Raw genomic sequence first — 21,699 nt, 5'->3', positions numbered from 1 at the left:
TTATTAAGGGCTGGTGGACAAGATGCCTCAGTTGATAAAGGTGCTTCCTCCTATGACAAACACAATGAATGCATTAATCATATGTAGTGTTAGGAGTCTAAGAAGCAGAAAGTACTCCTTTATGAACTATGAGCAGCCAGGGTCTGTCTCTATAAACCAGAACAGTATTTTTCATGTGTTTTTGAGAAAGGATTTCTCTGTACAGCCCAGGCTATCCTTGAACTCTTTGTAGACAAGGCTAGTCTTGGACCCAGAGATCTGCATGCCTACGAGTGCTGGGATTAAATGTATGTGTCAATTCACCCAGCTCGATGCTTTTATTTTTTTTTAATATATTAATTTTATGAGTATTTTGTCTGCATGTACACGTGTGCAGCTCACCATGTACATCCATTCGTTGCCCACAGAAGTAAGATTTCATGGGACCGGATCCTCTGAAACTGCAGTTGGTCGTGAGCAATCATGTGAGTGCTCTATAGAACTTAAGGGCTCTATTTTGTGGCAGTGGGGTGGTGGTGGTGGGGGGTAAGAGCGTGGTAAAGATTGAGCCAAGAATATTTGGATCTCTCCATGTAAAACAGGCTAACCTTGAACTCTGCTGGCTTCAGGAGGATTCCCAAACACTGGGATTAAAGACATGAGCCACCACACCCAGAGCAGTGGGCGTTTTAAAACACTTTTCCATCTTACTTTATTGATTTTGTAACAAGGTGCCATGTAGATAGATGGCCTCCCAAACCAGTTCTGTTGCCCCTAGAATTTTATCTCTGGTACTTCTGGAGAGCTCTCTGGGGGAGCAGAGCACTACGTCTAAATTATAATAGCTGCTCATTTGGCTATGGTTATAATTCTATTAATGAGAACTATTTTGACATACAAACTTGACATATGTATGCTTAAGGTCATTGGAAAACTGCTTAAAAACAAAGCAAAAAACCCAAAAAACATACCTGATTTTGATAAGCAACTGGAGCCATCTGCTTATAAATTGGAGCTAAAGTGTCAGCCACTTTGTTTAAAATTCCTTCAATCTTTTTCTCCTATAATAAAAGATAATCCCCATGAGATAATTTTAAAACACTGTAAAGTGAGTGACAGGTATAAAAAACTCCACTATAAGTAATTTCATGATGTGGCTGACATATAATTCACTTACCATGATACAGTGGGTAGAATACAAGATAATTGTGTTAATCGGCACTACAAGAGGTTGTTATGGCCTAATTTTATCTTTTGAAAAAGGAATTTTAACATCACAAACCTATACAGTGGAGAATAAACTCTATAACCGCTCTTGATGTTCAGAATGAAAGGCATACCTGTTTACTTACTAGAACTGGACACTTGAAATAAACACAGATAAGGTTTCTAAAGGCAATGGTGAGGCACAGAAAGACGTTTTCCAGGTTAGAGACCAATATATATAAAGTATATCACATATGTAATATCTTCTTCTAGGAGTTTCAAATAAGCATGGCTATGAGCTTAAAACTTGGCAGGTTCGCCCAGGAGGATTGAGTCCAAGGCTAACCAGTCCTCCATTAAAAGATCCCATATCTTTTAAATAAAAGATGAGAAAGGCTGGGGAGATGGGTCACCCTTACTGCTCTTGCGGAGGCTATTGGTTTTCATATATACACAGCACTAGAGAAAAAAAGAAAGAATGCACTGAGATAGGGGTCTCTTTTTCACTACAAATGCTACAGATTGTAGAAGATTAAGAAATAAGATAATTAATACTATTACCAAGAATCTTGCCATTCTAGCACAGTAGAGCCTATTTTACTGTGGACAAAGCACTGTCACAGTCAGTATGAGCAGAGCATTTTCCATATGATAGTTTTGGGGAAAGTTTTGAACAGAAGCAAATAGCAGCACTTAACCATTGAAACATCTCTCCAGCCCTACTCATGGCTTCTTAACAGAGTTTTGCCTATGGTGTGAAAACCAGAAACATATCTTCTTGTCACTCATTTCTGATGTTTAAGAGCACTGGGCCTACACTCAGGACTATGTAAGTCACACTAGCCTCAAGGTGAAATTACTTATCACTCAGGAAACGTGGAATCAACATTCCAATTTGTACAGAAGAGCTGTCTCTCCTGACATTGTCTGATTTTATTATTTCAAACCAGGGGTAACAAACATCATCTTTTTATTACAACTCTAAGCAAACTTTGCACATCGCTCAATTCCTGGAACGTTGATACTATCACTACACTAAGCTGTTTTTGGAAAGTCCGTTTGTAAAGATTCTTGTCTAATTCCAATCTATAATTAAAAAGAGCATCTGGAGAAATGGTTTTATTGGTTTTTCTACTTTTTTTGTTTTGTTTTGTTTTTTGTTTTTCAAAGCAGGGGTTTCTCTGCGGCTTTGGAGGCTCTCCTGGAACTAGCTTTTTAGACGAGGCTGGGTCTTGAACTCCGCCTGCCTCTACCTCCTGAGGTAGTGCCTGCGCCTCTACCACCACCGTCTGGCATGTCTGGAGAAATGTTAAGATACCTGTACTTATCACTTTATTCTTTCAAGCATTTTTCTATGTCTTCCCCAATTCCTCAGCTTTGGCTTACAGAGCTGATGCACACACCCCTCCTCTTTGTCCCTGGTGACTTCACCTATCCTAGCCTACTGACAGTTTCCTAGCTTGTGTCTTTAAGTTATCATTAAAAATAACCAATGTTGGGCGAGTTACAGTACAGCCTCCAAAGCCACAGAGAAAAGCTGCCTCGAAAAACAAAAAAATAACCAACAACTAAAGCAGCGACATTGCAGTTTAGAGCTTAAAAGAGTAATACTTAACAGTATCTTTTATATATGAATAAAGAATTCAATAATATAGGAAGACAAAAATTAAATTTTACTGTCTTCCTTGTTTCTTTGAGACAGTATCTTGGTTGTACTCAGATCTGTCTGGCTTCCACTCTGGTATCAAAGATGATTGCTACTACATCTGGCTTTAACCTGACAGATTTAAGTGAGTACTAATAACACACTACAGATATTCTAAGCAGGGCACCTAGTTCTGTAGTTATCTATACTCATCTATAGCTATCTACTGAACCTAGTTCTATACTTACCTAAGTCAAATATACGTTCTTACATTAGCTTTGTTCTGAGGTGATATACTTAAGCTGAAGATAAAGGGATATTTCTCATGACTGTTACTGTCAGATATGACATATGTATAGTACATAAACATTGCTTGACATCATTTATGATGTTTATTAAATGGTTTAATTCCAGTGTGCTGGATTACATAGTTTTCTTTGAATATATAATGTAACTATAATTTCTACTGATTAATGTCTTTAAAAACATGCTTTCCTGGACAATGGTGGTATACACTTTTCATCCAGCACTCAAGAGACAGCAGCAGGGAGATCTCTGAGTTCAGGGCCAACTTGGTCTTAAAAATGAACTCCAGGACAGTTAGAAAAACCTTATCTCCAAAACCTCCCCTCAAAAACACAACAAAAATAAAACATGCCTTCTCTGGAGCAACCCTGACTAACCAGGAGCTCGTAAATTGTTGTAGCGAGTCAGTACAATAGCAGCAATCTTGTCTTTTAGCATTTGATTTTGAGATAAGATCTCAGTCCTCTTCCCTTACCCTAAAATTAACTAACAGGTGTAAAATACAATTTGCACATTAATTAAGTGAAGACCTTTGTCCATTATATTTAAATTAGTGGTGGTAATGAATCAATATTTCCATTGTCCTAACAAAATTCAAATATATCCCCTTACTTAGTACCTATTCAGCCAGAACCACTCCTACAGTTGACTACAGAAAGGGCTTGGAAGTTCATTTTCAATTTAAAAAGATGAATAGTAAATTTGATTAGTATCTCTACTCACCTGGGCCTTGTGTTCCAGAATCATCCATCTAGGTTTCAGAGGTCTCATATATCTTCTGCGTCTTATTTTGGCTTTACGCAGTATTCCAGTAATTCTCTTATAATAGTTCTGTGGGTAGAAAACTTTCTTAGTCTTTACATTTAGACAAATGGTTTGTTCTACTCTAGCTCCCAATTAAGTCCTAGGTGCCTTTAATAATGGTATTGGAGAACATGAAGACAGACCGACAGACAAATAAAAAAGTCTTTACTTGACATATTTACAATATGTATTTACATACATGTTTTAGTAATTTACAACATTTAATAGCTAAAATTTTATTCTCAAAAAACTTTTTAGGGAGTATACATGGTTATGTACTGTAGATAATGAATCAAAAATTAAAAAGGAAACTCACATTTAATGGATAGTTTGGAGCAAGTTTGAATTTTCTAGGGTTTGGGCTTCTCCCAAACTTACAGCCGTTTAAATACATGCTCCATGAACAGCCAAAGGAGAAAGATGCTCCACATGTCCTTGGATTGAGGCCTTGACAGGTACAGGTACGTCTGGAAGATATTGAGCAAGACAATAGACAAGGTCACAGAAATACAAAGACATATATGATGGATTATGAGCAGGTTATAATATTTACCACTGCATTTAACTCTCTTCATTAAGACATACCCTAGCGCCTGGGGGTAGTGGTGCACGCCTTTAGTTCCAGCACTCGGGAGGCAGAGGCAGGCAGATCTCTGTGAGTTTGAGACCAACCTGGTCTACAAGAGCTAGTTCTAGGACAGCCTCCAAAGCTACAGAGAAACCCTGTCTTGAAAACAAAAAACAAACAAAACAAAACAAGACAACAAAACAAAACAAAACACAACAAAACAACAAAAAAACAAAGACATACCCTAGCTACATCTAGCCTCAAATCAATCCTCTTCACTTTGAATACACATTTGGTCCTTATTTTTTTACTAAAATTGTTGTTTCTAAATCCAAGTAGACAACAAAATTTCTGGCTTAGAGATACAAGAGACGGAGAAATAAATAAAAAGTTACATTTTGTCTGAAATGACATCATTTTCTTTTGCATGAAACTGGAAATGAAAATACAATACACTAACTATACAATCCCTGACTATTTTAATGAAATGACTTTGAGAAATACAACAGGAAGAAGGAATAGAAAGGCTGTTTTGTTCAGGAACTTTATACATATAACACTTGGAGATACTCCTCAGTTCTAGATTTAATTTAAAAGCACCTTAAAAATTATATATAAAGATTATAGATCTGAAACTCAAGACAATAGCATAAGACCAACTGGAATAAACACGGTCAGAAACAATGAGCTGTGCTGGCTCCTCTGTATTCCCAGCCTGCCATGCATTCTTGTAGTCTAGGGTTTGTGAGGTTGACTGGGGGAACATGAAGATGACAAATGTGATGTTAGCTACACAATGAAATATGCCTCAAAAAACAAACCAATGTATAACAATCTTCGACATGACCAGGGTAGAAGGTCCTGTGTGAACTTGGAAAGAAGGAACAGTGGGATGTGGGGACCAAAGGGCCAAATTATCCACAGAGGTAGACAAAACATAATTCATATTCAATTTTTTAAGTGATAAAAATCTACCAAAGAGCTATGTATACTCTCAGATATACCATTCTTTTGGGAAACAAGAAATTGAACAAAACATAATTACTACTTAAGCCAATGCTATAAAGACACAGGAGAATCTATGCTGTATATTGAGAAATAGGCTCAGAATAATCAATTTACAGTGGCATAAAGGCAAAGGGCCAGGAGAGTTGAGAGGCCATGCACAGATACCATTAGAGCCAGAGTTCCATACAAATCATCTCCGCTAAGGAAGAAGACGCCCTCTTTAAGGAATGACAGCTACTTCATAGACATGGCCTAGCAGGGGCACACAGGCTGGGAGGACGTAACCAATAATGGAAGCTGAAGAAAATTGATGTGACTTCTGTATTAAATTTATGGGGAAGAGGCCTCAAATTCTAATGAGGAATCTTCTCTTAAAGACCATTTCCTCATAACACTACCATGGAGTTGGGTCACATGCAATAGCAAATAAGAATATCCTTGGTTCAGAGGCTGTATATATGCATGGTAAATATATACCCAGTAAGATGAACAAGGCTGAGGTTCAATCACTAGGGCCGCCCCCAAATCTAAAGCAGAGTATCCTTAAGTGCATTTAAAAAGACGGAGGAGGAGAAGAAGGGTCTCACTGCAGTCTGAGCTGCCCTCCACCTCCTTAGCTCCAGCTTCCTCCAGCACAACCACACCAACAAAGGTTGGTCTCCCTTGATATTTATCAATTACTTATAAATTTATCACATACAACAGAGAGAAAGGGAAGTCAAAGCAGTTCAAAGCCAATCTGATTACTTTTCGTTGAAGGTACATCTTCGGTCAGTGGGATGCCCGCTGTAGGATCTTAAGTTATCTGTGATCTCATCGTACAGATGGTCAGCCAATGGTGGAGAGATGGGTTGCCAAAGAACGATGCCCACAACCATCACAGCTGTCTGACAGTGGTGGCCTACACGCTCCCGGGCCAAACAGAGAACCTTCTCATCATCATTGTTTTGTCTAAGTACCTGGAAAGGCAGAATGTATTCATCTACACCAGTTACACATTTGAAAGCTTTCTTATTTTTCATTTTTGAAGTGTCCTGCCTACACATATCCCTGCACATCAGAAGCAGGGACCAGATCTCATTACAGATGGTTGTGAGCCACCATGTGGCTGCTGGGAATTGAACTCAGAACCTCTGGAAGAGCAGCCAGTGCACTTACTCTGAGCCTTCTCTCCAGCTCCAGGAATGGCCTTTTCGGGAGTATCAAATAGCCCAGAAGTTAGACTCATTGTAAAAAATAAAAACAGATTTTTTAAAATTAAATTTCAAATGTATAGTGTTTACCTGTGAATATGTACATTTAGCATCTGTGAGCTAGGTGCCTGGTGGGTGCCAAAAGAGTGTCAGGGACATGCAGTTTTGGAAGACCATGTGGGTACTGGGAACTGAACAAGGGTCCCTGGAAACAACCTATGTCCATCAACTTTTGTACTGGAAAGGCTAGAGTTCTGAGACAGAATCTTTCTGTGTCACCCTTGATGGCATCAAATGCCTTGCTTGTGTGAACTGAATATTTCCCAGGATCATTGTGCAGACACTACAACTATGGGACACTGTGTACCCAGAGAAACAGCTTTAGGACATGTCTTCTTTGAAGAAATCTATGGTGAGAAACAAATTAGATGCATTATTTGTTAGGAGTTGTATAAATTCTCAGAATATTGAAAGCCAAAGATATGTAGGTAACATGGCAGAGGAACACTTGTCTGGTTTCATGCAATCCCAAACAAAACCTTATGGAAAGTGTGTTTGATTTAAAAAAAAAAAGTTTCTAACATGTTAATAGAGCAATTAAATAACCTAAGGAGAAGCTGGGTGATGGTGATGCATGCGTTTAATTTCAGCAATGGCAAAGAGCAAAGGCAAACAAACAAAAAAAAACACCTAAGGGGAACATGACCTTGAATGTAAAAAGTACAGACTTTTTGGCTATAATGTGTAGCTCAACTGATATATAACTTGCCTTCCTTGCATGAGTCTCTGTGTTCAGCCCCAAACACCACATAATCCCAGCACTCCTGAGTAGGGGGCAAGGACAGAAGTTTGTGCTTCCAACGACTAGTTGGAAGCCAGCCTGGGAAATAGGACCCTGTCTCTAAGAATCCTAATAGTCTTTTCAATCAAAGTTACCATCTTTATTTTGCTCTGAGCCTGATAACAAGACTGACAGCCAGCTAGATGTGCTGGGCCATAAGTTTAATTAGAGCATCCGGAGGGCAGGAGGCCAGCCTGTTCTTCATAGGCATTCCAGGCCAGCAAGCACGACACAGTGAGCCTGACTCACAAAAACCATACAGCAAGACTGACAGCCTGCATTTCATGCATGAATCTCACATGGTACAGAGCACTGGCTATCTACAGTTAACTTCCAGCCAAACAACATGTGCCGTGACATATGTACACCAACACCCAGCCAACACACAAATGAAAAACACAAATCATACATATATCTTAAATATACATTATATGAATTTTACAGTGTGTGTGTGTGTGCGTGCGTGCGTGCGTGCGTGCGTGTGCGTGTGCGTGTGCGTGTGTGTGTGTGTGTGTACACTAGTAAATGATAAAAAATGCTGGAGATAAGACCAGCAAGGAGGTTCAGTATGTATGGGACCTCAGTTACATTCCCCAGAACCAACACAGTTAGTTAGGCGTCTGGTCTACCAAGTTCCTAGCCAACCAATGAGACATACTGAAAAGGGGGTTAAAATATTTGGAGGCCTAATCACAGTACTAGGTTGCTTACTTGGCATGCAAAAGGCCAAGTTTGATCCCTTGTAATAGAAGAGACAAAAATGAGATAAAGAAGGAAATAAATAAAAAAGAAGACCTTCTGATATATACAAGTCCACCCACACAAATATGAAGATATCACAAATCCCAACAAAAAAGTTAAAATCAAACATCACATGCAAACTGCAAATTTGTAACTTAGGTACAAATTGGGAGTGCCAAAGAAAACTCTAGCATGTACTTAATTAAGGCCAACTGTGGGCAGTTCCATCTGCAGTTATGAATCTGTATCTTCTCTCCTCCCCTTCTCTTAACAGAAGTGGGAATCTAGGGAGGAGTGGGAGAGGGCTATTCCAGGAAACAACTTGTACATAAAAATAGACATAATTAGGGCTGGAGAGATGGCTCAGAGATTGAGAGCACTGACTGCTCTTCCAGAGGTCCTGAGTTCAATTCCCAGCAACCACATGGTGGCTCACATGGAAGCAGAATGTATACATAATAAATAGAAAAATCTTTGAAAAAAAAAAAGACATAATTTGTAAGTTTGGGCTTCTTGCACAAATGGGTTCACTGAAGGAAAACTGAAAATCAGCTCCTGGTTATTGCAAACTCAATACTGGCAGATTTTGAAATCACTCTTTACACCACGCTGGCCTTGCACTCAGAGATCTGTCTGCCTCTGTCTCCTAAGTGCTGGGATTACAAGTATGAGCCACAATTGTCCAGCTGAAAGACTGGTTTTTAAACTATTGTATTAAATCAATTTTATTTTATAAGTGAATGCTTTGCTGGCATGTGTGTGTTTGTATCACATGCATGATGCCAGACATGGGTGCTGAGAAGTGAACTTGTAACCTCTGCAAGAGCAGTATGCACACACTCAACCACTGAGACATCTCTTCAGCTCTAATATTTACTCTGTGTGTGTGTGTGTGTGTGTGTGTGTGTGTGTGTGTGTGTGTGTGTGTGTGTGTAAGAGAGAGAGAGACAGAGACAGACAGAGAGACACAGAGAGAGAGACAGAGACAGAGAGAGACAGAGAGGGGGGACACAGAGAGAGAGGGGGAGGAAGGGAGGGAGGGAGAGAGAGAGAATGAGTTTGCATTTTTAAGTGTTTTGTTCTGCTACAACAGTAGAAACTCCTGTGCACAGACAATTAAGCTCAGAGAATAGCACAATCCCTTGTTAAGCTAATTAAAACTACAAAGTCCCGTAGAGTTAGATTTTAAACATGATAGGTGATACTATGAGACAGAAAACATTGTGAGTGGCCAAATTGTGAGCTTTTGGGTCAGTGTATGCTTATTACTGCCAGTAAACTAACAGGATGTGTCAACTTGTAAATTGTGGGAGACATGTTACAGTGTGACTGGAGAAGTCTTAAGTCTCTTCACGAATATTTGGTTTCTTCATAAGCACTTTTTCAGTCATTCATTCACTATGCTCTGGGGCTCAGGTCATCCCAGGGCTTACAGAACAAGCCTGTTTACTTTGCAAACATAAGGACCTGAGTTCAAATCCACACCAATGACTAAAAGGCTGGATGTGGTGATGTATCTCTCTAACCAGGGTATTGCAGACTAAGCAAGTGGATGACATGGGAGCTTCTGGTCCCTTGTCTTGGAGGAAGATGTTAAGCACATGTGTTTCATGTATTCACACTCACCCTCCCCCCACAAAAAACTGAGACTTTTCCTATGAATTAAATTTCTTGCATTCTATTATAATTTTGAACTTTGATCTTGGCACACAGTGCAAGCTTGTCTAGAACTTATAACTCTATATTTTGGCCTCCCGAATACCGGGATGACAGGGGCACACCTCCATACCTAGTGTTTCCTTGTTTCCATAGATTCAGTACAGAGATTTCCTCTGCACATCGGATTGACCCACTTGTTGATTGAGAAAATGTCCCCTGAGCACATTCGTCTCTTTTCTCTGTCTACAATCTGTGGATGGACCTATGTGAGTGAAGCACACTTGATGCACAAGTCCCAGCTCCAAGGGAGCTGAAGAGATGGCTCAGAGGTTAAGAGCACTGACTTCTTTTCTAAGTCTTGAGTTCAATTCCCAGCAACTACATGGTGGCTCACAACTATCATAATGAAATGACATCAGCTGTCCTCTTCTGACAGTAGATACATAACAAACAAATGTTAAAAAAGCAAGAACAGTTTAGCATTGGTGGCAAAAGCCTTTAATCCAGCACTTTAGAGGCAGAGGAAGGGAGATCTCTGTGAGTTCAAGGCCAGCCTGGTCTACAGAGTTTCCAAAGGATCCAAAGCTACACAGAGAAACCATGTCCAAAAAAACCAACAAAACAAAACAAGGTTCCAGTTACGGCAAAACTGGAAATTTAAATAAAATATTATTTAAATTTTGGGTGGTAGGGGCATCCAGGCAGCAGACAAGGAGGAGTCTCTATAGCAATTGTCTGGCATGTACAAAATTTTGGATTCAATATTATTCAAGCTACACTAAATATAAATAGGTAATTTTAAGACTCCCTGTTGGTGGTGTGCTTGCCTGAGACACCTGTACCTTTGAGTTTGGGTCAGTCAGATCCAGACAGTTGCATTTCAATCATCTTCTTTGAGTAATAATGTTTCATGGCATGAGTTAACTATGTTATTGTTACATTTCTTTGTTGATGGCCATTGGTTCCCAACCAATTTGACAATGACTTCTGCTAGATGGTTACACACAGATTTGTATAAATCTGTTCCTTTAATAAGATATATTGACACAAGTTATATTGTTATATATGGGCAGGTAGGTTCACCTCTTTCAAAATGAAGGAAACTTTCTTAATAATGTTGGATGAAGAAGTTACAATTCATAACAAAGTCTTCAACAAATTTAGTAAAGGCTCTCATCAAAAACAATCTAGAGGCATCGAGATGGGTAAGCCTTACTCTGCAGCATACACGTGTGAACACACATGCACTAAGAAAAAGAAATATGGCCATTATAAAAGAAAAAATTAAACCAAATTAAAACCCATTTCTTATACATTTGTTCATAGTGGCCAATACTTACATTTTCTATATAGAAATAACAAAGACCTTAACATTTTGCAGGCAAATGAGCCCTCCTTGAGCCCTAAACTGCACTCAATCAGCCTTAGACTTAAAGAAGATGGGTCCAGAAATTTTTATACCATTATATCTTGTCATGTTGGACTAAATCAACATGTTCACCTATCACCCACTATAGAAGTTCATTCACTATATAAGTCCACTCAGTATCACTGAGCTCCACCTCCAGCACTATCACAAGGTCCATGGATCACCTCTCTTTATTTAGGTTGCAGTAGAGACCAATAAGCAATTAGTACACAGTACACATCTTTTCTTTTCTTTCTTTCTTTCTTTCTTTCTTTCTTTCTTTCTTTCTTTCTTTCTTTCTTTTTTTTTTTGAGACAGGGTTTCTCTGTGTAGCTTTGTAGAACAGGTTAGTCTCAAACTCATATAGATCCTCCTGCCTCTGTCTCCCGAGTGCTGGGATTAAAGGTGCCTGGCTAAAATACACATATTTTTAAAATCCCATTTAGAGGCTGGTAGGATTTCTTAGTAGGAAAAAGCAAAAAGCAAAATAAAACAAAAAATCTTAAGCGTTCAAGTATGAGGGCCTGAGGTGAAGTCTCCAGAACACATAAGAAAACACCAGGAGGGGCTTTATATGCCTGTAATCTCTCCATTGCAAACAGAGAAAGGAATATCTCTGGAGCTCAATTGCAAGCTCTACACCAATAAGAGCATCTGTATTAATCAATTGTCTCCATCCGCATGAGATGTGGTCATGTGCACACCATCACCATTCATTCTAATAAACAAATAAATGGCTTTTAAAACAATACAATAGATGTTAGTATATCTTGGTAATTTTAAAAACTAGAGGATAGATCCTCCTTCACTCAGGTTTTCCTAACATTTCTCTCTAACTGTGTGGTGATTTGAATGAGAAGGGCCATTGCCAGGTAGTGGTCATAAATGCCTTTAATCCTAGTTTGAGGCAGGCTACACAGAGAAATACTACCTTGGAAAAAACAACAACCAAGAAACCAGAAAATAAATCCTATGAAAAGATACTTCAAGGGCTGCGATTGCATACCAAATATACAACTCCTCACAGTGACAATGAAGTCACCCTGGACCTGGCACCTTTATATCATTCTACCTTCATCTTCTTAATCTGACTGGACTTTTCTGGCATTATTTTCAATTGCTACAAGACCAAGAGATTAATTGGGGAGAACATGTGACTGACCTTCAGGATGGAATAAAGATGCTCAGAAGTGCTGGATATTATCTTACATTTCCTTTTTCTTTTGTTTTTTTTGTAGCTTTGAAGCCTGTCCTGGAACTTACTCTATAGACCAGGCTGCCTCTGAACTCACAGAGATAAACCTGCCACTACTCCTGAGTGCTGGGATTAAAGTGCCACCACTGCCTGGCTCTATTACCTTACTTTTTTAGGTTACCTTCCCCTTAACCTTTGTTACTTGCTTTCTCTCCCTACTAAGCAAGCCTCCTCCTCAAAAAATAAATAAAACATTAAATTAGCACCTAAGGGGTTTCCTTGATTGCCCTCTACACAATTAATTCTCCCATAAACCACATTGCACACATACATAAGGACAACCTTAACTCCATAGGCTAAAATGATACTCCACCACGCCCATTCAACCAGTTGTCTAGAAATGTCTCTTTACACAATCTTGTGATTACTCATCTTAATGTGGGTATTCTAGGGTTAATGCAAAATGAGGGAGACAAGACCGTTATTACGTATCATCAAACTGGGGTTATGACGTGGGACTACATGATTAAAAAAATATTTCTCCTTGGTACAGTGGTAGTGAACAGCTTTAGCCCAAGCACAAGGGAGTTCCAGGCCAACCTGGTCTACAAAGGGAGTTCTAGGGCAGCCAGGGGCTTTTAAAAACCATACATCTTCAGTACCTGTACAGACAAAACATCCAGAGCAAATGTGTGACCCAAATTGTGCACTTGAAACTTTTCCTTTCCTGTTCAATGTGTTTAAACACCCTACCACAGAAATCCAAAACCTAGTAAAGACACAAAGCTTCCTTTCTCATCTTCGCGTGGACATACATGGCAAATTTCGTAGCCTCCATTTTAGCCAAAACAAAATATTTTATTGTAACCCATGGGAAAAATCCTTTTTCCAAAGAACCAAGAAAAGTTTACTAGCAGTACTCACAGTCTTGACAACTGGGCAGCCCCTTGAGCTCTTGCTCTCTTTCCCCATGTACTCTATCTTCTCAATCCGTATTGCCTTTCCCTTTTCGCAGTACCTGAGTATAGAACACAGTAGGGGGGTGGGACCAATTAATGACAATCTGTGCTTAAAACTTCCATAGTTTCACCTCTGAATTCATTGAAAATACACATGAACATCAGTTAAAATGAAACAGCTGTTATTTATTGGCTAAAAGCCAGCTGCTATGTGGCAGATTGTTTTTTGTAACCCAGCTCTATTGACATAAAGATCACTTTAACATTTGCCTGGCATCCATACAAGTGTTGGGAAGTTAAGGTTAAAGGTTTGGTGATGGTCATCTGTACAGTAATAGAAAAATGCATGCTCCTGATTCATCAGTTAGGCTTCCTGCATGAGGACAAGCTTCCAGGGCTCTGAGCTCCTGGGAGGAAGAACTCAAAAGGACAGTCGTACCAAGGACCTAATAATACCCACACTCCTGATCATCTTCATTCACCTCATGATCGCCCCAAGACCTTTCTTCTGCATTGACCCAGGTCCATGGTGACGAATGGTTTTAGCAAGGAAACAATAGCAGGGAAACATCTCCTCACCTAGTCTCCATGAGCTCCCTGATAGCAGCAACACTTGGTCCTGCCCCCAGGTGTGTATAATATGGGCCTTTGTCTGTTTGATCTGTGGAAGGAATAAGATTATTAGACCCAGTTTTGCAACAATAGCACAGGGGCTTTTTGTTTCTTTCTTCCTTTTTTTAGTCTTTCAAGAAGAAGACAACTGATACTGTCATTGTACTTGCCCCTGCTGCCACCTTTTGGCTCCTAATTCTTCCAGGAGTCAAAGGAGAGAAGACAAAATTTAAGGGATCTTATTTCGTCTCTCTTTTACCTTTCTGTTAATATGACTGGAAATTATTAAGATGGGCTCTCAGCAGAGCTTTCCATTTTCATCTCCAGTGGCTGTATTAGATCATACACAATACATCAGTACAATGGTGTTTTTAAAAGTCATTTTTCTGGGTGGAGGGTGCAGCTCAATCGTGCAATACTTCCCTAGCACATACAAGGCTGTAGGCAGAACCACTGGTAAGGGTGTGCAAGAAGCATTATAGCAAGCAGGGAATATTTGCAATCTAAAAAACAAAAATAAAAGCAAGGGGTGAACCTAGGGCAACTCTTGTCCTTCTAGGTGTTTATGTTTGCATGTGGGTATGTGCAACGCAATGCACGTGCCCGTCAATGCCTAAGGTGTTGGATCCACAGGAATTGGAGTTAAAATAAAGTAAAACTTCAATAGAAAAACAAGAAAATACTTGGTGCATCTTAGCTAGGGTCAAAGATGCTCCCACCCAATAAAGATGAATTGGAAAGAAAATACACACACACAAATGTTTTGGTCACCAGCCACCACGGGGGTCTTTTGTGAGTTGTCAGCTAATAACCACAGGTGCATCCTGATTTCTAGTCCCGTCTTACAGTCCTGGCCTTGCCCACTGGCATCAATTACACCTGGATTTCTCCAAGACCTCTTACACCTGGGGTTTCTCTACGGTGCTGTCAGTGTGTATAAGGCTGCTCACCCCCTGGAATGAAGGTGCACACACGCACATAGCACAAGCGTCTGGATGTCCCTGCTTTTATGTAAATCTCCATCCAAGCTTTCGCCTGATACTCAGACCTATTCGTTGCACAGCGCCACAAGTGGAGATTCCACTGAGATCAGGAAAGAAAGGGGACCCCGAGACATCGCCCTCCGAAGACTGGCCATCAAGTAAGGATTTATGAGGGTGGTTTGGTAAAGGTACCGAAAGGGCGCCTCAACTCCTTAGAGAGTTGGATTGGAATAGAGAAGCGCTGTCTCAAAGGAATACACAGAGAAAGTTTAAAGAAACAAGGTACTGGTATTAAGATAATAAAATATAAAATAAAAGTAAAGGAAATAGGATATATAAATGAGCCAGGTGTAGATGGAAAATACAGAGTCTGCATACTGTATGCTGTTGTTCAATTGTGAAGGAAAGAATAACCACTAAACTACACTTGATTATAAATGCTGCTGGATTAGTTCAATTTACATACTTCAGAAATACTTTTGAATTCAAAATTTAAGTATAAGGACAGGTTATTTGGGAAAAGAATTTCTACTTTTGTTTCCACAGAAAGTGAAAAGCTGTGGGTTCCTTCCAGACTAGTATGGTTTGATGAAGCAACGCCCCTTGAAGCAGTGTCCCAGCATCTAAGTCAGCTGGGACAAGGCAGCCTTGCAGACAAATCCAGCCAGGATTTCTGGGTCTTCTTAGGATCCCCATGGTATTTTAGCACCCCCTAACAGCAGGAAGTGGTTTGGAGAGAACATTCCCAAATATTGTTTATAAATGTGTGCTTTCATTTAAATGGGGTTGGTTATAAATGGTAAAGACCAGGAATATTAGCCAGATGATACAGAAGTAATTTAACCTTGAGAGTAAAAATGTATATAGAGATATGAGACAGAGAATTACTAGACAGATGTTTGTAAATTTCCTTTGGTATATTCTTATAGCCAGGAGAGATGAAGTAAAGCAGAAGCAAGTACAGAAGATTTTAGAGTTTTAAAAGTTTTGAAAGGGTCCTTCCCTCACAGAAGCCACCTCAACAGGTGTATCCTAGCTACTTCATGGCTGGAGAAATGAAAGTTGCCACTGCTCATAAGCACAGGACAGCATTAAATATCTGCCCCTGACTTGGTTAGCAATATAATAGAGACCAGAGACCTCCCCACCTGAGGAGTGGCTAGATGAAAAATTACAGGGAAGAGTGATTGGGATGAGTGTGAAGAAAAAGTTACTAAGTACCTTCACCTCCCTCTGTTTTAACTGGTAATACAGAGGCAAAACCCAGTGGTAAAATTCAGCAGGAGCTAAGAGGCTTGAAACATTTAGTGGAATCCCCCTCACAGGACATAAGAAATTTTTAGGTTTCCTCAGATGAGAGAAAAATCAGAATTTGCAGAACAGTGTTAGATCACTGCTGAGAAGATAGAGGCCAAAAACTTCCTGTTTCTTGTGAGACGCTCTCCAGGAAGGGCAATACAAAGATGTAGATCAGCAGTTAGGCTTTGAGATAGCAGCATATGTGCAGATTGGCGCAACTGCCAAGAGAACTTTGAACAAGCTTCCAACTGCTAGGACTTTATAAAGAGCAGGCAAGGACCTGAGAAGTTATGTCAGAATTTTGTCTCCAGGCTAATGCAGGCATCATCAGGAATAATGGCAGATACAGGTGTTGAACTTTTGATTATGAAACAAGTAGCTTATGAGAATGCTAAGACAGCATGCCAGGCCGCTCAAAGACCTTACAGGATATGTTATATTCCTCCCGAGAAAGCAAGGCATTGGGGAGAAAAAAGGCACAAACAAAGCCTTGTAAAGGATGCTTTGGATGTGGTCAGAGAATAGGGCAAAAGGCAAGAGGAGGCCAAGGTCAAAACCTAGAAAGGTCACAGCCAAGTGTGTAGAGAATGCCTGTTAATGCTTCGTGTCAGAAACTGTTTTAACACCTTGAGAGAAAGAAAGGGAACAGAGAAAAATTTGGATTTATTCGAATATTGGATGCTCTTAATTCAAGGATTGCCTATAGCTATTATGCTACAAGAGATTTCTATTACAGAAGTTTCATTTCAACAAACTAAGCATAACCTAGGAAAAGAGATTAGAGATGGTGTGATGCTCTGTGGGTGTGGTGTAGCCATACCGTTCATTATCTATGCAATGTGATTGTGAGTATGTGAGTGTTGACAAAAGAAACTGCTTCAGTTACTTTGGGAACTTGAATTCTATGGATATAGTTAAAAAAGCTGCCTAAATTACTGTGAATGTAGTTAAAAAGAGCATCCAATCCGTCAATGTCTTAAGTGGAAAGGTGGGCGATTTGAGCCCTCCAGTCAGTCAGCAAAAAATAGCAGAGCCTTACAGCATGGCCTAAGAGCAAAGGAAATCTGTAGGGTTGATTCTATAACATTTAGCTGAGAAGAGGATACAGAGATCCTCCTAATTTTTTTTCAAATTATATATATATATATATAATATATATATTTTGCAATTATAATTGAATTCACCTACACAGCTAACTAAAAGAGAAAATTGCAATGTTTTGTGGGTGACACAAAAGCTAATTCAAACCTTCCCGGTCAACAGATTGGTTGACAAAGTTGGTTGCTTTATCTTGGGTAGAGAAGGACCTACAGTCTCATGACTTTCATCATCAGGAGAGCAAAAGAATGCAACTTGGTTTAACCAGAGAGACTGCTCATCAAAATAGTCAAACAATAAGGTGTGCCCACCGTATTTATCTGTAACTCATTTAAGAGTGAACCCTGGAGGCCTGCTTCCTAATTTAGGACAAATGGATTTTACTCAGAGTGCAGAGTTTAGCAAGTAAAAATGTATGCACGGGGTAATTTAGATGTATTCAGGCTTCTTGATGGCCACTGCACAAACTGGAGAAGCCATTAGGCATATAAGTTATGGCTGAATGTTTTGCTTACATGGGAGTTTCAGACATGATAGAACGGACAATGCATCTGGATGTTCTGGTAGGGCATTTCCGCTATTTTGTACTCAATAGAAAATTGATCACAAAACAGGCGTTCCTTGTAATCCTTGGGGACGGGAAATTGTGGAGTGTGCTCTTAGCTCCTTGAAAACGTAACTTGAACAGATAAAAAGAAGGGGGAAGAAATGTCCCCAGTCTCCACCTAATACATTAGACAGTGGAGAAGACCCGATCCGTCTCTAATTTGGTGCCAAGGGCACGTTTGTGTTTGCTTGCAGGAAAAGAATAAATCTGGATGGCTGCCAGAAAGTTTGAGATCCATACAGCAGAAAAAATTCAGACCTAAAACCCTGAGGGCCTGCCCAAGACAGTTCGAGTGAGATAGACTGAACCAGTGTTTCTGACCTTTGATGTCATCAAATCTATATTCTGTGAAATAAAGAGGGCAGTGGGTTCCAGAGTTCCAGTTTCTAAACAGAGGATTCATCTGGCAAGTTGATAGACAAAAAGACTTGGCATCACTGTTGGGGTGATTGCAGCTATTGCTGCTACAGGAGCCACTGTATCTGGGGTTGCCATCTTACAGTCAGTAACTACAACCAACCTGGTGGTAAACTGGCAGGGGAAGCAACAGAGGCTCTAAGCATTCAGAACTCCATAAATAACTTAGTCTGGGTAGGAAGCTTAAATCATAATGGACAAATTATACTCATCAATTGGCCAATTAAATTATTAGGGTAAATGAGACCCGGTTTACTCCATCCTCTGGAGAGATCCTCCTTAGGGGATTGCAGATGGCAGGCCTTTAGTCAAAGAATGGACTGGGTCATTTTCTCTGGGCCTTGTAGTCATAGGACTTGTTATCATATGCTTCATTTGGCTGAGGTGCCTCAGGGATAGACAAGCCAAGTTCAATTGGTCACACGAGAGCCACAGAGAATCCTTCAGCTCAACTATGGTTGAGCCTACAGAAAAATTAGGCAGCAGATAATGGGTGAGACCAAAGGGGATGCCAGCAAGACTAAGACAGAGTCATGCAGCCTGAGTGATTTCTCCATTGATGGGGAAGGTTGGCATCAACGTCCTGGTCACCAAAGACAGGCACTAATCTATATATAAAGAAGGGGGAGGTTTTGTGCCCAGCCCCTACAGGGTCTCTGTGAGTTGCTGATCAGCCAATAACCACAGGTGCATCCTGTTTTCTAGTCCTGCTTACAGCCCTGGCCTTGTCCACAGGCATCAATTACACCTGGGGTTTCTCCACTGTGCTGTAAGTGTATATAATGGTGCTCTCCCACGGAACAAGGTCAGACAGACTGAAGCAGCGCAAGCAGCCGGATGTCTCTGCTTTTAAGTAAATCTCCAGGCTTTTGCCCAATACTCAGACTTAGTCGTGGTGGAGATGCCACACAAATGAGCACTCACCTTTACAGTCACAGGGGGGCCCTTCCAAGACAGAGTCCTTCTCTTCATTCGCTCCAGGTAGCAGCAATGTCGCAGGTTCCCTAAGGCAGTTCCTGATGGTCTCATTGAAATCTGTCTGTGCACTGTGTGTGATGGAGTCCCCCAGTGGTCCATTGCTCGGTGTTTGTAGTTCCCACTTTGCCATCCCAAGTGTAATCCCATTTGAATTTGTCACATTGTCTTTACTGAGGATGGACAAGAGCTCTGGAAAGGGTGTGTCAGGAGAGGTACCAGGCAACGATGGTGGTATCTGATGCACCAGGTTCTCTTGAGCACATAAGTGAAACTGCGTTTTATCAGCACCAGGCATGTTAGCACACTGGTTAGATGGAGGGGAAGGCTGTGGCAGAGGCTGAGCTTTCTCACTGATGTTCTCCCTGGGCTCTACCTGAGCTCGATCTGCCAGGTCTGCAAATACCTGCCTGCTGGATTCTCTCTTGAACTGGCATGATGGTAGAGACTCCTGTGGCTCAACTTTCACTTCCTCCTTGGCTGATTCAGAGTACCTTCTGAATTGTATCTGACTGACAGGAGGAAATAGGGTATTGTTTTTCAAGCCTAATATGTCTCTACTATGAACCACCGGTGTTAATATCTCCTCAAAGGTAGGAATATTTCCCAGCAAAAGAGGAACATCATGTGGACCAGACTGGCCAAATCTTTGAAATTTGCATGACATCCAAATGTCATGCATTTTACTGTACTTGGTTGCAAACTGCTCTTGCTTATCATTTTCCTGAGAGCTAAGAGAGACTAGTGGTTCCTTTTTCGGCTTGTCTGTTTTGGGGGTCGTTTTTGCTTTTTTCCGGGTCTTGTTCTTTGGCTTTGCTATCGGTATACCAGGTTTGGTTAGTATATCTGAAGGTGGTTTCTGTTGTACTATGCCCTTCTCCTGGATAGTCTTTGAAACAAGGCTCCCCAGTGGACATTCAGCATTCTTACTTTCTGCAGTAGTGAGATTAATGTGGGATGCAAGCTGTGTCAATTGAGCTGCCACATCTTCTTCAATTTCTGTATAATGTGCATCTTTAACAATGGTCAATTTGCCTCCAGCAATGCATTTCCTACCCTCTTTAAGTGTATTGGCATGTCCACATGAGTTTTCAAGTTCTTGGTTGGTAGCTGAGCTATCCAACAACTTGATTGTTGTGATCTGACCATTGAAGACCACAGTGTCTGGGTGCTGAAGACACTTCCCTTGTGAGTTTGGGTCCTGGAGGTCTTTTCTCACATAATTAAGGAGCGCCTTACAACTATGAAGCAGACTAGCTGTTGTCTGATCTGTCTTTTCATCCTTCTCTGACTTTGATGGTGAGGAATTCTCTGATGGAGCCTCTGAGAGCTGAGTAAGGGCTTCGATGGCTACCACTTGTTCAAGTGTCAATCTCCTGTCTTTTATTATTGATAAAAGACTAGGCTGAACTGGAGAGTCCTCTTTAGGTTCCTTACTATGTACCTTGTCAGGGGTTTGGGGTTGACTAGCAGCACTGTGTGTGGTAGGATGATTGAAGTTGGTGGAATTTACACCAGATTGGCAGTTCAAGTCAGGCTTCTGGAAGAGGAAGATGTTATTTGTGTCCTTTAGTTGATCACAACCATCAGCAGTGATGGAGCTCATGACATCCTTGCAGTTTGCAGAGTTAGTCGGAAATTTAGAGGTATTTCCCAATACCTTGCTGATTTCCTGGAGATCCAATTTGTTGATTAGAAGATTTGTGTCGGCAGGTAAACAGTGCACATTTTTTATGACGTTTCTCATGGTCTGTGCAAACATAGGGGAAGGTTTGGTTTCTTGCCTGTCCTCTTCAAAGGACTGGGAACTTACAACCTCGGTTAAATTTGCATCGAGGTCTCCCTTGACTTGACCCGAGAAGTGGGCTCTCTTGGTTGGCGTCCACTGCCCCACCTCAATTGCCGTCATGCTTTTAGTATTCTTCCCAACATTTTCAAGGGGATGCGCGATCCAATCCAATCTGTGCCCTTCTTCCCCATGACCACATTGGCTGTATGCCATGGACTCTGGCTTGGGGCCATTTACTGATTTGTTATCGTCTCTCTGTAAAGCAAGCACAGAAATGTTTCCCATTACCTGCTGAAACGAGACATCTACTTCACAGGCTCTTTGCTATGTATCCAGGCAAGCTTAGAGTTTATGGCAAGGCACCTGACCAAGTGTCAATACTTGGATTACAGGTGAGGGCCACTATG

The 21,699-nt window shown here is 40.6% G+C and overlaps 1 protein-coding gene across 1 annotated transcript in view; it reads right to left on the bottom strand.

Moving 5' to 3' along the window:
• Tet1 (tet methylcytosine dioxygenase 1) overlaps positions 1–21,699 on the bottom strand; it is a 62,886-nt gene that overhangs the window by 7,767 nt on the left and 33,420 nt on the right. The window contains exons 3-8 of the mRNA XM_035451950.1: positions 19,447–21,547; positions 14,092–14,173; positions 13,478–13,571; positions 6,264–6,475; positions 4,257–4,407; positions 951–1,040 (exon numbers count right to left, since the gene is read on the bottom strand). Of these exons, the coding sequence (XP_035307841.1) occupies positions 951–1,040; positions 4,257–4,407; positions 6,264–6,475; positions 13,478–13,571; positions 14,092–14,173; positions 19,447–21,547 (2,730 nt within the window). The remainder of the gene's footprint in view (positions 1–950; positions 1,041–4,256; positions 4,408–6,263; positions 6,476–13,477; positions 13,572–14,091; positions 14,174–19,446; positions 21,548–21,699) is intronic.

This window comes from Cricetulus griseus (assembly GCF_003668045.3).
Source record: "Cricetulus griseus strain 17A/GY chromosome 1 unlocalized genomic scaffold, alternate assembly CriGri-PICRH-1.0 chr1_0, whole genome shotgun sequence".
Taxonomy (NCBI): Eukaryota; Metazoa; Chordata; class Mammalia; order Rodentia; family Cricetidae; genus Cricetulus; species Cricetulus griseus.
Note: the sequence above shows the minus strand (reverse complement) of the source record. Positions and strands in the feature narration are given on the sequence as shown.